General features: G+C 51.6%; 2 protein-coding genes across 2 annotated transcripts; both read left to right on the top strand.

Annotated features, from left to right (window-relative positions):
* The first annotated feature begins 205 nt into the window (after positions 1 to 205).
* SLC10A3 (solute carrier family 10 member 3) lies at positions 206 to 5,558 on the top strand. The gene is made up of 2 exons (XM_001374379.4): positions 206 to 363; positions 3,773 to 5,558. Exon 2 carries the CDS (start codon positions 3,943 to 3,945, stop codon positions 5,332 to 5,334), a length of 1,392 nt encoding a protein of 463 aa, XP_001374416.2. The 5' UTR covers positions 206 to 363; positions 3,773 to 3,942; the 3' UTR covers positions 5,335 to 5,558.
* A 3,704-nt stretch (positions 5,559 to 9,262) lies between these two features.
* Positions 9,263 to 12,847, top strand: UBL4A (ubiquitin like 4A). Its single transcript, XM_001374330.4, has 4 exons — positions 9,263 to 9,429; positions 9,684 to 9,789; positions 10,950 to 11,158; positions 11,882 to 12,847. The coding sequence occupies exons 1-4, from the start codon at positions 9,382 to 9,384 to the stop codon at positions 11,990 to 11,992; spliced, it is 474 nt and encodes a 157-aa protein (XP_001374367.1). The 5' UTR covers positions 9,263 to 9,381; the 3' UTR covers positions 11,993 to 12,847.
* Positions 12,848 to 15,029: the final 2,182 nt, after the last annotated feature.

The following is a 15,029-nucleotide window of genomic DNA, read 5'->3' as shown; positions in this document are numbered from 1 at the left end:
CTCCCGCATCAGTCTCTGGCTGACACCGAGACGGAAGCAGTTCCCCCCCTTTCCCGTCGCTTTTTCTTCCGCCCAGTCTCGGATCTTCTTTCCTTCAGGGTCAGAAGCGGCACCAGGGAACGGGGGCGGGGCCGGGGTTCCGGAGCCTCGGAAGGCGGGGCCTTCGGGGCGGGGCCATTGGCTGGGAGCCCTCAGGGGGCGGGGCACTGGGGGCGGGGGGGGTGGGGGGAGTGGGGGGGGACGAGGCTGCTCCGGGCTTCCCGGGAGCAGCCTCTCTTCGCTGCTGGTCTGCTCTACAACGCTTCCCCGTGCTTCGCCCCGCCCTCCGGCGGCCGCCGCCCCGAGGCTCTGCCAGGATCTCAGGTGAGAGTATGGAGCCGGGCCTGGCCTCCCGTCGGCCCCCGACTCCGTCCCTTCCTTCCCGATTCTCGTCCGGCAGCGCCGCGGTGGTCCCCTTGCGCCCCCAGCCCCCTGGCGGGCACGGCCTGACCCGCGCCACCTGTCGGGAGCTCTGTGCCAGGGCCTCCCTCCTTCCCTCGGGCCTCTCCCGAGTTCCCCCAGTTGGGTGGCCCGCTCCCTTCTGCCATCCGTCCGTGGCTTCCAGCGGGGTGCTTCTGCCGGGGGGCCCAGGCTGGCAGAGCTTCTTCCTGGGCCCCCAGAGCGCAGAAGTGACCCCCTGGGGCTCCCTCCCTTCTTTCCGGGCAGGTGTCTCTGGGAGCAGCCCAGAATGCTCGGCTCTTCTGCCGGGCGCCCTCCAGTGAAAACTGCCCACTGTGGCTAGCCCGCGGCGGTGGCGGCAGGAGCAGCCACGAGAAACTTTTCTCTTTTCCCTCGCAATCCAGGGCGTGGGAGGGAAGCCCCTTGGACCTCCTCCCCATGTCCAGCTCTCGGAGCGGCCTCTCCTCTCCCTCGGGCCTCACTGCACCCTTTTCAAATTGCTGCCCAGGACTGCTGGGCTAGAGCAGCCCCGAGGAAAAGGAGCTGAAGCTCGGTGCTTTTTGTTTGCTCTTCTCTGCAGCTCTGTGCGCTTGGGGGGGGGGGGGGGGGGGAGAGGCGGCTGTGTGTCTGTCTGATAAATGGGCCTCATCCCGTGTCAGCAGCTGGGTGGGCAGGGGAATGCCGCGCCTGCCTGCTGCTTGTATGATATTGGACGGGGCGAGGTTGGGGATCAAATTCTAGCCCGTTTGCAGGAACTAGGGGTGAGACTGGAACGGAGCCTTTTTTTTTTGGCTCTTCCAAAACTAGTATTGGAAGTATTATTTCATTTAAGTAACATATTAAGAAGTCAGACTAATCAACTAATTGAATTAAATTTAAATAATCATTATTTAGTTGATTAAGTGTTTTTTAAATAATCATTATTTTCAAATATTTTTAACATGAAAAATTGAGTTCTAAACTCTCCCTCCCCTAGGAAGGCAAGCACTGCTATCAGTTAGACATGTGAAATGATGCAAAAAACACATTAGCTGTATCACCCAAAGAAAGCAAGCCAGAAAACTGTACTTCAGTTTGCCCTCAGAATTCAACTGTTCTGGATGATCAGGAATCTTGAAATTGTCTGGGTTCCCTGGTGATGAGATTTGCTGAGTCTTTCATAGTTGGTCACCATTCCCATATCATTGCATCCAGTGATCTGGTTCCACTCACTTTTTCAGCAAGAGATCACTATACACTTGGGTTCTGGTTTCTAATCTATTCTGCTGTCCAGTTCCATTTTAAGGGTAAGTTCAGCCCCTTTACATTCAGGATTATGATTACTAACTGTCCAGGTATCACTAGTACATCTCAGGGGCTAGGGCCCCTTGTGAACTGGAAAACCGCAGTAAAGTTTTTTGCTCTCCCTTTGTACCAAAGAGGAAGTCTGAATGTTTTCTTTTTCTTTTATGGAGCATTTACAGTACTTTATTGAAAACTTGGATTAGGTATTTGATGATGGACTATATGTTGGTAGATTAAGCTATATATACATTTCTAGCCTCTGGGTCATTTGCTGGCTCTTTGTTCTTTTTGCAAACTTTAACTTTTTACTCATTTTAATTTTTAAAAAGAAATTATGGCATTAAAAGACAAGATATGCCAACATTTTATGATGCTATACATCTATTTGATGCATTTATGAGTTTCTAAACCATTTCTGGGGCATCTGCTGGCCTTTATCTGTGGCTTCTGCAGAACTCCCCCAAGATCCCCATTTGATTTCTTACCAAGCTAGGATATATAGTGAACCTGAAAAGGTAAAAGTTGAGATGTGAAAGGGCTATGTGTATTTATTTCCCTCTGCCCTATTCTCTTTTTATCCTGTCCCTCCTCAGAAGTCTGTTTGCTTCTTTCTGACCACTGTCTCCATTAATCAGCCCTTCCATTTATCATTGGCCCTTTCCCCTCTTATTAAGATAACGAGCTACATGGCTACCCCTTTGGCTCTTTTTGACCATGGCTTTCAGGGGAGTCCAATAATTCTCAAGTTATTTCTCATCAATTGATGTTCCAGGTCAGGTGTTTTGTTTGTTTTTTCTGTTGAGATATTTCACATTTTCTTCTATTTTTTCATTCTTTTGACTTTGTTTTATTGGTTGGTGTTTTTTTTTAATATCTCATGGAATCAAAACCCAGAGACATGATCAGCTGTAATAGACTGAGCTATTATCAGCAATGCAGTGATCCAGGATGTCTCTGAGGGACTTATGAAAGGGATCCTCTCTATCCCTAGAGAGAGAACTGTACAGAGTCTGAATGTAGAAGACAGCAGATTTGATTTTCTAATTGTTTATTTGGATTTTAATGTTTTGCATGATAATACATGGATAACCCAGCTCAAATGGCCTGCCAGCATCTTGAGGGAGGGAGATAGGTTCAATCCTATATCTGTGTGGAAATTGGTTAGGACATGTAATTGGTAATAAATGTGAAAAACACATGGGGCAACCATTTCCCTTCACAGATAAGGAAACTGAAGCACAGACTGTTTAAGGTACATTATGTACCTAGACAATAAGTGCCAGACTAGGGTATAGCTATAGCTTGGCATTCTAGTCTTATAATTCAACCCCTACTTTCCTTTCCAGCTTTATTTCCCACTGTTTTTCCTACCTGCACTCTAGTCCCTGGCTAGACTTACCTCACCATCATCCCCTTCACTGTTCTCACAACTGTCACACAACTAGTCAATATAGGAAGGGTCCAGAAGGAAGAAGGTGGCAATGAGAAGTACTGTGCTGCCCTCCACAAAGGGAGATTGGGCGGAGGGGAAGCTTCCTACTCTGTCTCCTGAGCATGTGCGTCAGAGAATGACAGAGCCTTCAGAAGAAGGGCTATTTTCTCAGGCTCCGTATCGATAGGATCCTGAGAACAGTAGCTCATGTGGCTGAGAATGATCAGCCCTCTTTGAGGAGGAGGTGAAGGGATGGGGAGATGGCCAAGGAGAATGGTCTGACTGAGTGTTAGAGGTGGCTCCTCTGGATTGGGAGTAGGATGGATGGCCCCTTCTAGGGCTACCACCCACTGCATTTAGAGGCCAGGGTGGAGCTAGTTTCTAGGGCCATCTGGGGCTCTGGTGGCACTACTCAGTAGGGTAGTTGGAGGTGTGAGATGTCATGTCTGATGAGGGGAGGAAGCAATGGAGAGTGGCAACAGGCTTCTAAGAGAAGCAACTGCCTTCGTCCTTTGCTTCTCTAGGTTGGCACTCTTTCATGGTGCTAAGCCTAGACTCCCTGACTCACCCCAGCTGTAGCTCTCACGCTTCACGCTTCTCCATCTCTTCTCTCCACAGGCAAGGTCGTGCTGTCAGCACCACAGCAAGAGAATTGCCAACGGCCACAGAGCCGTTCCAGAATGACCACTGACACTTGTTAGGAGGCACCACTGAGCCCCACAAGAGTGAGGCAACCCTCCTTCCTCTTACCACTTACTTGAGTGAATGGCCCCAGACCCTGAGCAGGGATGGCATTAGACAGAAGGAATGGCAGAACCAGTGAAGGTTGTTTCTGCTCATCTCCCATAGACATGCTCTTGTTTGCCTCACTGCTTTCTGGCCTGCTCTGTGGGGTTCAGGGAGAACCAATTTCGAAGACCCATCTCCCAAGCAGCAGCTACCTGAGCATTGGGGAAGACTCAGTTTTGGAGTTTGAATTCCCAGAGAGAACCAAAGGGATCATTGTTGTTTCTAGTCGTTACCCTGGCCAGAATAACAAAACGGTGTCTGAACCTGTCCTCAGCGTCACCTCTCTGGACACAGAGGTATTGAGTATCAAGAATGTGACTGCCCAGAGCTGGGATAATAGCCACTTTGTGGTGAGTATCCAGTCTGGACTGGCAGGACTAGCACCACTTCATATTCAGCTGCTTGACCTCCAGAGAGATCCTATGTTGATTGAGGAACGACTAGATTTCCTAATTAAAGTATCTCCTGTGGACAACGATGAAGATGACGATGCCCGCCAGGGTGGGCTCGGCCGCTTCTCAGAAAGCCCGATAGTCTACATGTTGCTTCCGCTCGTCTTTGTCAACAAATGTGCATTTGGTTGCAAGGTGGAACTGGAGGGCTTGAAGGGGCTGATTAAGAGTCCCCACCCCATGCTGCTGGGTATCGTGGGCCAGTTTCTACTCATGCCCCTCTATGGCTTTTTGATGGCCAAGGTTTTCACTCTGCCCAAGGCTTTGGCCCTGGGGCTCATCATTACCTGTTCCACACCTGGTGGGGGAGGCAGCTACCTTTTTAGCCTGCTTCTTGGTGGGGATGTGACTCTAGCCATCTCCATGACCCTGATCTCCACGGTGGCAGCCACAGGTTTCATGCCATTGTCCTCAGCTATCTATGGCCGTCTCCTCAGTGTCCACGAGACCCTGCACATTCCTTTCTCAAAGATCCTCTTGACCTTGCTTTTCATCGCCATCCCCATCTCAACAGGCATGGTAATCAAGTATAAAATGCCCAAGGTCTCCAGAATTCTGCTCAAGGTCATCAAGCCCTTTAGTGTTGTCCTCATCCTAGGGGGGCTCTTCCTGGCCTGCAGGATGGGGGCCCTCATTCTGGCTGATGTCAGGCTTCCGATTGTGCTTGCAGGCCTCACAGTGCCCCTGGCTGGCCTCCTGGTGGGCCATGCTCTCGCAGCCTGCCTCAAGCTTTCAGTGCCCTACCAGAGGACAGTCAGCTTTGAAGTGGGCATACAGAACAGCCTGTTAGCCCTTGCTGTACTTCAGCTGTCCTTCCGTCACCTGCAGGCCGACCAAGCCTCCCAGGCACCATTCATTGTGGCCCTCAGCAGCACTTCTGAGATGCTGGCCCTTGTTATCGGGCACCTCGCCTACAATAGTCTCTACTCCACCACCTAAGGCTTGTCCCTTCCCCCTCTGGCCCTCGTCATAAGTTATCGGATACCAAAGGCCTTCAGTCTCTATGCACTATACACCCAAAGTCTGGGCTTATTTTTTTTTACCAATGTTTTTATACTCCTGCCAGCTATGGCCTTCAGTGCCAAGGGGAGGGGTTTGGGGTAGGGAGATGGATTCCACCACATATTTGAATAAAGAGAGAACAAAGTTCTGAGCGATGAAAATTCTCTGCTGTCTTGTATTTGAAAGGAAGGGGAGGGTGAATACCCAGACATGGGGGACCAGGGCAAGGTGATGGGAGTTGTGTCATTGCCCTTCCTCAGAAGAGCAGGAAGCAGAACAACTCAGCTGAAGCTTCCAGCACACAAACCTGGCCATTTGGGGTCGTGGATTCCACTTAGCCCACCAGAAGCCCCATGGCTGGCTCTTGTTCCACTGCTACCCACAGCTTGCTGACCTGCTGTGGTGGTTCTGTCGTTTCAGTCATCGGGCTCTTCAGGACCTTGTTTGGGGTTTTCTCAGCAAAGATCCAAGGCCAGATTTGAACTCAGGAAGATGAGTCCAGGGCTCCACCTACTGTGCCTCCTGGCTGCCCCCAGTGAGCTGGTTATGCAGTAGGCAGCTTTATTTGATATGTCTAAGTGTACTGGGACCACTGTCCCAGGCCCAGCCATCTGGGGGCTTTGGGGGACGGAGAGCCTGAGCCCCCATGGGGGAAAGAAGGCAAGCTTTAGCTTCTTGCTCCAAAGGAGGCCAGGCAGTTGGCATTTTGTTTAGGCCTTTGGGAGTGACAGCCAACCCCCATTACCTCTGTGTATTCCCCCCACTCTTTCTTCTGGATGAGCCAGGAAGGTCATCCAAGGTCCTATCCTTAGGACCTGCTCTAGTCCTTTTTCTCCAGATCATGACAGGGTGGAGAATGATAATTATCCAGCTGGGCTGGGTTTGACTAGCCAAGGAGTGAGGAGAATCATCAGCGAGTTCTGGGCAGAGAAGGTGGATGGGAGCCGAACAACCAGCTGGCACCACTCTCACCCCACTAAGAAGAAGGGTCTTGGGGAGTGTAAAGGGATGTGGCCACCTGAATTCTTGTGGAAGGGACTGTCCTGCCTGCCTCCAACTCTGGACAGACTGCTTCCTTTCTGTAAGGCCGGGGGATACCACCTTGGGTACCCGCACACTTGGACACCAGCAAGGCAGCATTACTTTTGATTCAGACTATTGGGAAGGGGTGGGGCTCCCTCTGCCTGCAACTGAGACCAAAGCCCCACCCAGCCTCCATAGCTGAGCCAGGCTTAAATTCTAAGGGCAGGAAGATTGTCTGAAATGGTTTCTGGAGGCCTGGCTAGGTTTCTGCCTGTGGAAGGGGAGTCCTGTTTTGATACAGTTGTCTTTGTCTCATCTTTACTGGACTTTGATGGTTCACGAGAGCCAATTGCATTTTCGGTTTTCAGTGGATTGAGAACCAGGTGCAGAGACAAGAGGGCCTGGGTTCAAGTATGGCCTCAGATACTTCCCTAGCTGGGTAACCTTGGGCAAGTCATTTAACTCAGTACTGACTCCAAGATGGAAGGTAAAGGTTTAAGAGAAAAGAAAAGAAAAAGCATTGCTACTAAGTATTGGTCCCTAGGCAGAAGAACAGTAAGGGCCAGTGACTTGCCCAAGGTCACCCAGCTAGGAAGTATCTGAGGTCAAACTTGAGCCCAGCACCTCCTCCAATGAGCCACCTTAGCTACCCTGAGCCAAGTGCATTTAAAACAAACAAAAACTCTTTGAACCTGTTAGACCAAATCAAATTTAGAGCTAGGCCATAGCCCCATCAGGGGAGTGGTAGGTAGGGCTTATTAAAATAGGTGTGGAGGGGAATCTTGGTACCTGGAATTGAAAAGGCTTGCATTCTCAGGTGATTCAGTGGACAGTGTTGAACTAGAGTCAGGAAGACCTGAGTTTGAATCTTAACTCAGGCACTTAACTGTTTGACAAGTAACTTCAAACCTTCCTGGGCCTCACTTTCTCCATCTATAAAATACATACCTCATAGGATTGTGGTATGGATCAAATGAGATAGCATGCAAAGCACTTTGAAAATGTTAAAAGTGTCATATGAATGTTGTTCAGCCATTTATTTGTGTCTGCCTCTTTGCAACCCTATGGACCAGAGCACACCAGGTCCTTTTGCCCTTCACTAACTCCCGAAGTCTGTCTATGTTCACGTTTCTTGCTTCTGTTTAAGAAGCAACTTGGAGAGCCAAAAATATGTCGAGGCAGCAAAGTGATTCCCCAGGCACTGGAGATGGGACAGCATTAGGCAGGAAGTAGGGGCTCGTGGACTTCCGTGTTTGCTGGTGACCAGTGAGCGCTCTTCAGTGTCTGTATGGTAGGGGGCCACAAACTAGAAAATCGAAATAACTCTCTACCTCCCTCTTATCTCCCCCACTCTTCTTCCTGCTATTATTGAATAGTACTGATTTTAACTTACTTAAAGTATTAATACCTATTTAATAGCATAAGAATCCTATTTGATTTCATGAGGCTATCAAGCCCCAACGAGCCCCATCATTTTGAATCTGTACACTTCCTGGCACCATCTCTCCATCTCATCCTCGGTAATCCCCTTTTCCTTTTGCCCTCAGACCTGCCTTCTCCATTTGTGGTCAGACTATTTCAGCTTCCTCCAGTGCTCCTTCAGTTGTTTTCTCAGGTGGTTGCAACTGGGCAAAGAGTCCATTTGAGGTTTCTTGGCTAAGATACTGGAGTGGTTCACCATTTTCTTCTCCCACTCATTTTACAGATGAGGAAACTGAGGCAAACAGGTGAAGTGACTTGCCCAGAGTCCACATTTGAACTCAGGTCTTCCTGACTCCAGGCCTGACGCTCTATCCACCACATCACCTAGCTGCCCTATTCTAATGAATAGTCAGAGTTTGTTTTTTTAAAGTATTGGTTGATTTGGTCTTGCAGTCCAAGGAACAAGAGTCTGTTTTTTTAACCCCGTTCCCTTCCATCTTAGAATCAATACTAGATATTGGTTCTAAGGCAGAAGAGCAGTGAGGACTAGGCCATGGGGGTCAAGTGACTTGCCCAGGGGCACCCACCTGGGAAGTGTCTGGGCCACAGTTGAACCCAGGCACCCAGCTGCCTTCTCCAGCACCCCAATTGGAAAGCATGGGTTCTGCGGTGGCTTTCCTTAGAATCCAGCTCTCACAGCCACAGCGCACCGCTGCAATCCATAGCTTTGCCTCTACAGACCTTTGTTGTTCCTAGTATGCTGCCCAGATTTTCGCGTATATGAAAGGGCTAGCCAATGGGGGTTAAACGACTAGCCCAGGGTCACGCGGCGAGGAAGCGTCGTCCCAGGCTACACTAGAACCCAGGACCTCCCTCCCAGGCCTGGCTCCGCCCCTCCATCCTATTTTCTCCGGAACATTCTCCCACGGGTCTCCCTCCCCTTCAACTTCGTCTTCTCGGCTGGCTCGTAGGCGAAGGCCCCCTGCCCAGTCCCGCCTCCCCGCCCTTCGATAGTCTCATTCCCTCAGGCTACCTAGTCTGGGGTTTCTGGGTCTCCTCCCCCGGTCCAAGTCCGAAGAAGCTGTCTGTCCTCGCTGGCTCGGCTTCCGCTCCTCACTCACTCGTCACCCGGCCGCTCGCAGCCTGCCTTCCAGCCTCCCCGTTCAGCTGCACGGGTTCACTCCCAAGCTCCCAGCCGGCGCCCCTCCCCGCCCCCCGAGTCTCTAATGCCACAACTCTCGCGGGTTTCTCTTCCTAGCGGGCCAGCTCGCTCGGCACGTGGCCTCCTCCGAGAGCACGGATTGGGCCTGCGCCTGCGGGGCGGGGTCCCCGTCGCAGCTTCCCCGCCCTCCGGGCCTGCAGAGGGCGCCCGTGAGCCTCGCCGGCTCTTCGGAACCTCACTTCCGGTCCACCCCAGCCCCAGCCCCGGTCCCCCTCTCGCTGGTTGTTGGTTCCGGCCGAGCCTGAAGTTGAGGTAGCGGGCACGGAGGTGCGGTGCAAGTCCGCTGGGAGCTTTTTAACGGCGCCGCTCCCGCCGCAATGCAGCTAACCGTGAAGGCGCTCCAGGGCCGGGAATGCAGCCTCCAGGTACGGCTGCTGCGTCCCGAAAACGCTGACCTGCCCTTCCCTTCTGCCCGTAGCTGCTCCCCTCCCCCGTGGGGGGATCGGTAGCGCTCTCCTTAGGGCTGGGGCGGGGCGGCAAAGCGTGTGCGTGTGTGTGTGAGTGAGTGTGAGTTCGGGGGAGCGGGACAGGCCCCTCCGGCCGAGGAGTCGGGCTGAGGACTGGATGATGGGGGGCGGGGTCAACAGCCCTAAAGCCCCGCCTCCGGTCCCGCCCCCAGGTGCCCGATGACGAACGCGTCGCCACCCTGAAGCTCCTGGTTTCCGAGAAGTTGAATGTCCCGGTGGTCCAGCAGCGGCTCTTGTTCAAGGGCAAAGCGTTGGCAGGTATCGTCCCGGTGTCACTCGGCCCCCGAGGCCCGCCGTGGAGGAAGGGGGAGGAGGAGGGGGAGGAGTTAAGGCCAGGAGCGCCGGGCTGCGGGGCCGCGGGGCCGCGCGGCCGCGCAGTACCGCTACACTTCTGCCTTGAAACTTTGTTTAAATGTGGGCTGGCGCATGCGCGTCCAAGCGCCGGGAGTCCCAAGAGACATCATCCCGGTCCATCGAGATGGAAGGCCACGCCGGAGGTCCGAGTATTTACTGGGGAGGGACTTTTCTGTGGGCTCCCCGGGAGTTCGAGGAGCAGGGGGGGTGGGGCGCAGACTGAGGGGGTTAGCCCAGGCCGGCTCCTAGCCTAGGGACTGGCCCCCACGTAGGCAGTTTGAGACGTGAAAGAGCTGATCGGGAACCAAGGGAGGTAGGACCCTGAGGAAGAGCCAGCCTGAGCCCCAGAGGCAGGAGGGAAATGTGGGGGAGAGAGGAGAGCTGCCGAGGAGAGGGGGCAGATGAGTGCCACTGTGGGATGAGGACGAGGCCAAGAGGGAGGCTGCAGCAGCCCAGGAGGCTTTTCTAGGCTTGCCTAGCAGCAGCTGAGGCCCCACACCCCCTTTTCTGAGTCATGGACCCCTCCTTAGAATCCTGGTTTTGAATGCAGAGGGCATGTCGAAACAGGTTTATTAGCCAGTTCTTAAACCTCGGGTCCTGGAACAGAAAGATGACTTCCCGTCTGGCACCTAAGGGTGCTTTGATGCATTATTGGAAACTGAGAACATGACCGGAGACAGAATGGGACAGGGTCACATGTTAGGGACTTCTTTCTACTGGTCCCAAATACTAGGACTTTTCATTTTTATTTGCCCGCCCTCCTGTCTGTCTCCTCCATACACTGTATGTACTCCCTGAGGTGGTGAAGGAGCTCTGTGGCTTTGATTGAGAGCATCAGTAGGATCTGGAGGCCAAGCTAGCTCTGAGGAGTCAGGGTATGGGGTAGTATGGTAACCCTAATTAATGAGGACATATAAAGGTTCTTTTGGTAAGGAGACATAGGAGCCAAACATCACTCCCTCCTCCTCCTCCTCCTCCTCCTCCTCCTCCTCCTCCTCTTCCTCCTCCTCCTCCTCCTCCTCCTCCTCCTCCTCTTCCTCTTCTTCCCCTCTTCCTCCTCCCAGATGAGCTTCGACTTTCAGACTATAGCATTGGGCCAAACTCCAAGATCAACCTAGTGATCAAGCTTCCTGATGAGGCAACTGCCCGGCTTGGGCCCTCAAAGTCTCAGGCCCCGCCTCAGTCACTCCCCACTTGGTTGCTGGTCTCTCAGATCCTGGCCCGACACTTCAACACAGCCGATACCAGGAGAGTCCTAGAGCAGCTACAGAAGGTGAGGCCCAGGACTCAGAGGGCAGCCTCTCTCCTTAGTGTAAACTAGTGCTCGAAGGTAACACCTGAAACAGTCATCCAAAGTATTTGCCTAACTAGACACCCAGCCCTTCATGTCATGAGATCAAAAGTGTAGGGCTGGAAGGTGCCCTAGATCTCATCTAGCCTACAGAGGAGGAGATAGAAGCCCAAAGAGGGACCTTTTGAACATGGATCTTCTGACATTTGTTTTTTCAGTTCACCAGTATTTATTTTCTCTCCTTCCCACCTCTCCCCTCAATTGGGGAAACAACGGAAAACAGAAACAAGCCTCGTATAGGAACACCAAATCCCACATTGGCTGGGCCCACAAATGTCAGCTTCAGAGGTGACCGTGGATACAATTTTGCTGTTACCATAATACAGTGTTCTTTTGGTTCTGCTCACTTCACATTGCATCAGTTCGTGTAAATCTTTGCAGGTTTTGGAAATCCTGCTGCTCGGCATTTCTTACAGCACACTAGTATTCCAACACAGTCATATACCGCAACCTGTCCAGCCATTCCCCAATTGATGGGCTAGCAATATTTTTGTTCATATGAGGAGTCCTTTCCCTTTCTCTTTGGACTCTTTGGCCACCCCAGCTTTCTTCCCAATCCACTGACAATTGAATGCATTCTTCATGACTTGGACCCAAGGTCTTTTCTCACTTCCCTTCCTGCTCTCCCCCCTTTGCCTCCCACAGGACTATGATCGGAGTCTTCGCCTCCTGAGCTTGGATGATATCGAACGTCTGGCCACTCGTATGCTCAACTGTACTGTATCTGAGCCTGTGGAAGCTGGCTTCCTGGATTAACTCCTCTCCCCTCCGTCCCCCTCCCTGCCAAAAAAAAAAAAACAAAACACTAGGGATGGATGGATAAAATAGTAGGGGTTGGTTTTCTGGCTGAAAGCTGACTCTGTGCCTGCTATCTCCATCTATTCCCACTGGGATGTGGAAAGAAGGAAGGAAGGATGGAAAGATGGAAGGATGAGGGGAGTAGCAGAGAGAATTGGCTTTTGTGGTGCAGGGTGAGAGAATGGCCAGGGACTGGCTGCCATGACACCCTTCCCTCCCCAGGATATCCCTTCCTTGGTCTACTAACCTTCCAGTGTCACCATTAGACTGCATTCTGAGTATCCTTGGCCCCCAGGGCTGCTTCCCTTTGAGCACAGAGTCATGGACTCTTCTCTCCATTTTTAGCCCTCTTTCCAACATGAACAAAGCCTGCCCACAAAAGGACAGCCTGACAAAGGATCAGAAAGCCTTACGGGAAGCCTTCCTTCCTCCCTTCTTTCCTTGCTTGAGCATGGTGGTTATGAGAGCAGCTGCCCTTGGTGGTAGTAGCCTCTCTCCTGGAGCCCCAGGGCTCGGGGCCAGTCATGTTCCTGTTTAGCCATCCCTTCTTCTTGTTTGAAGGTGGGGCCCTTCCTGTCTGGTTCTTCTTGCTTGGGTGATGGGGTTGTGGTAAAAGCTCAGGGTTACTCATTGCCATCATGAGGCCTCACCTGCGTGATCCTCAGGGTCTTCCTACCCTAGGCCTCTGGGGTGCCGACTCTTAGTGAGGGGAGGTAGGGGTGGAGGAGCCTCCAGGTTCTCTCTTCTGCTTGGGAGAGAGAATGATGCTTTTCACAGTTTTGCTTTCAATTAAATCTTTATTAAACACCTCTACTGCAAGCTTTGGTTTTATGTTCTCTACACAAAGGCCCGATTATTTCTCTGATGTAGCATGACATTCCCCCTGCTGTTGAGTGTTCGCCACCTGAAATACACACGTGTGTGTGCACACACACGCACATGCACACGCACACCCCAAAGCTGATTGATCCATGAGAGACACAAGGCTTGGGAGCTGCTGGAGCCTGCAGGAGCCTCTGTTCAGGCAGCAGTCCGTTTATTGGTTGTGTGCTGGACTCTGGGGATAGTCATGCTAGTGGCTAACTTTCAGCGCTTCCCACTTTGCCAAGTGCTTTACAAAGAAGATTTCATCGGATCCTCACAACTTGGGGACATAACTGTGACTATGATCCCCACTTTACAGACAAGGAAACTGAGGTTAAGTTCAGTGACTTGCCAGGGATCACAGCCAGTTAGTATCCAAGACTTCAGAAACCTTTACAGCCCTAATAAAGGTGCTATTCAGGAGCAATGGAGGAAGAAAATTGAATGACGGCTGGGGCTATAATGATCACATGGAGGGGATCCCTGACCTATTAACTTACTGGTTAAATGCTAGCCTAATCAATAAATTGCTCTTCTTGCCCCCTAAATGGAAGGTTTAGGAGCACCTAGGTGGTATAGTGGATAGAGCACCAAGCCTGGAATCAGGAAGACTTGGCTTCCAGACACTTCTTAGCTGTGTGACTGTGGGCAAGTCATTTAACCCCCATTGCCTTGCCCTTACCCATCTGTCTTAGAGACAGATGATAAACATTTAAAAAAAGGTGGGGGGGAGGTCTTGCACTCAGAATTTTCTGTCTAATCTTTAGGAAGGGGAAAGTGGTGCTCAAGTCAGTTTGACACATTGTGGAGTTGGAGAAAAGGCCAAGGGAAGACTTTGGCCTCGGGTCCTTCCTGAAATGAGGAGAAGGGAGAGGGGCAAGTGAACAGAGAGGTAGAGAAGGGGGGCCTTTTGGTTTGGCCTAAAGAGCTGGGCTGAGGCCTTTGTATCTGCCCATCCTCTAGTAGCCCAGCCTGTGGTCACTAGTCGGGGCCTCCTCTGCTTTGGTCCTTGTGCCTCCCAGCTTCCCGTTCCCCAGGTTATGTCTTCTGTGACATGCACCCTTCATCAAGCCCTGAGAGATGAACCAATGATCTGAAAGTTGTCAGCTAAGGCTTGGGGCCCAGGTGTTGTGGGCAGCTCCCCCAGGGCAGTGGAGATGGCCCACTACTTAATTTGCCCTTCCAGATCCCCAATGCCTTCTGGAGCAAGCTAGCCGTAGTGGCTTGTGGGATATGAGAGAGCACTTGCATGAGCACGTTGGGGAATGGGGAAATGTCACCCAGGTCCTGAGGCCAGCCACCTGTGACTGTGCCTGGTCTCTTGATTCTGACCCATTCCCCTGGGCCACTGGAGATCAAAAGGAGCCTGCAGGGTTCCCTTTCCTACACCCTCTATTCTCCTCCCTCCTAGACTGAACTGGGAGGAGATGAAGCATCAAAAGTGAAGGCCTCTGACTCTGCAGTGCATCAACTAGATCAAAGAAAGAGGAAAAGGACCCATACCACTGGAAACTGTCAGTGGAGGAATAGCTGACCAAGTTAGACTGTATGCCTGGGGTGGAACACTATTATGGGGTGAAAACTGACAAAGGGGTTGATTTCAGAGAAACCTTGGAGGAACTATACAAACTGATGCAAGAGTGAATTGAGCAGAACCAAGAGAGCATTGTCCACAGTTATTCTAAGGAGAATCAACTGGAAATGACTTGGCTACTCTGGTCAAGACAATGATCTGCCACAGCTTCCGAGGACCCACGATGAAGAACGTTGCCCACATCCAGACAGAGCCTATGCATTCAGAGGGCAAATGGAAGCACCATTTTTTCCCCTTTCTTTTCGAACGTGGCTGAGGTGAGATTTTGTTTCCCAGGACTATACATATTTGCCAGGGTTTTGTTTTTCTTGCATTCTCAGTGGGTGAGGGTGGAAGACCCTAAAATGAGATTTTTTAAAAAGCACTTTTCTTCCTTAATCAGCACGATGGGTCATGCAACACAGGGGGGGAAAACCATGGAACTTCCTGTGAATGCCTACATTTAAGATGTGCTGAGAAAGGTTGCCAGAGACACCAGAAAAGGAGAAAAGAGACGGGAGTGTTCTTCAAAAAAGGGGGAAGAGTTCCATGAGGATG

This window comes from Monodelphis domestica, chromosome X, assembly GCF_027887165.1.
Source record: "Monodelphis domestica isolate mMonDom1 chromosome X, mMonDom1.pri, whole genome shotgun sequence".
NCBI lineage: Eukaryota > Metazoa > Chordata > Mammalia > Didelphimorphia > Didelphidae > Monodelphis > Monodelphis domestica.
The sequence above is the reverse complement of the archived record's forward strand: the minus strand, read 5'-3'. Positions and strand labels throughout refer to the sequence as shown.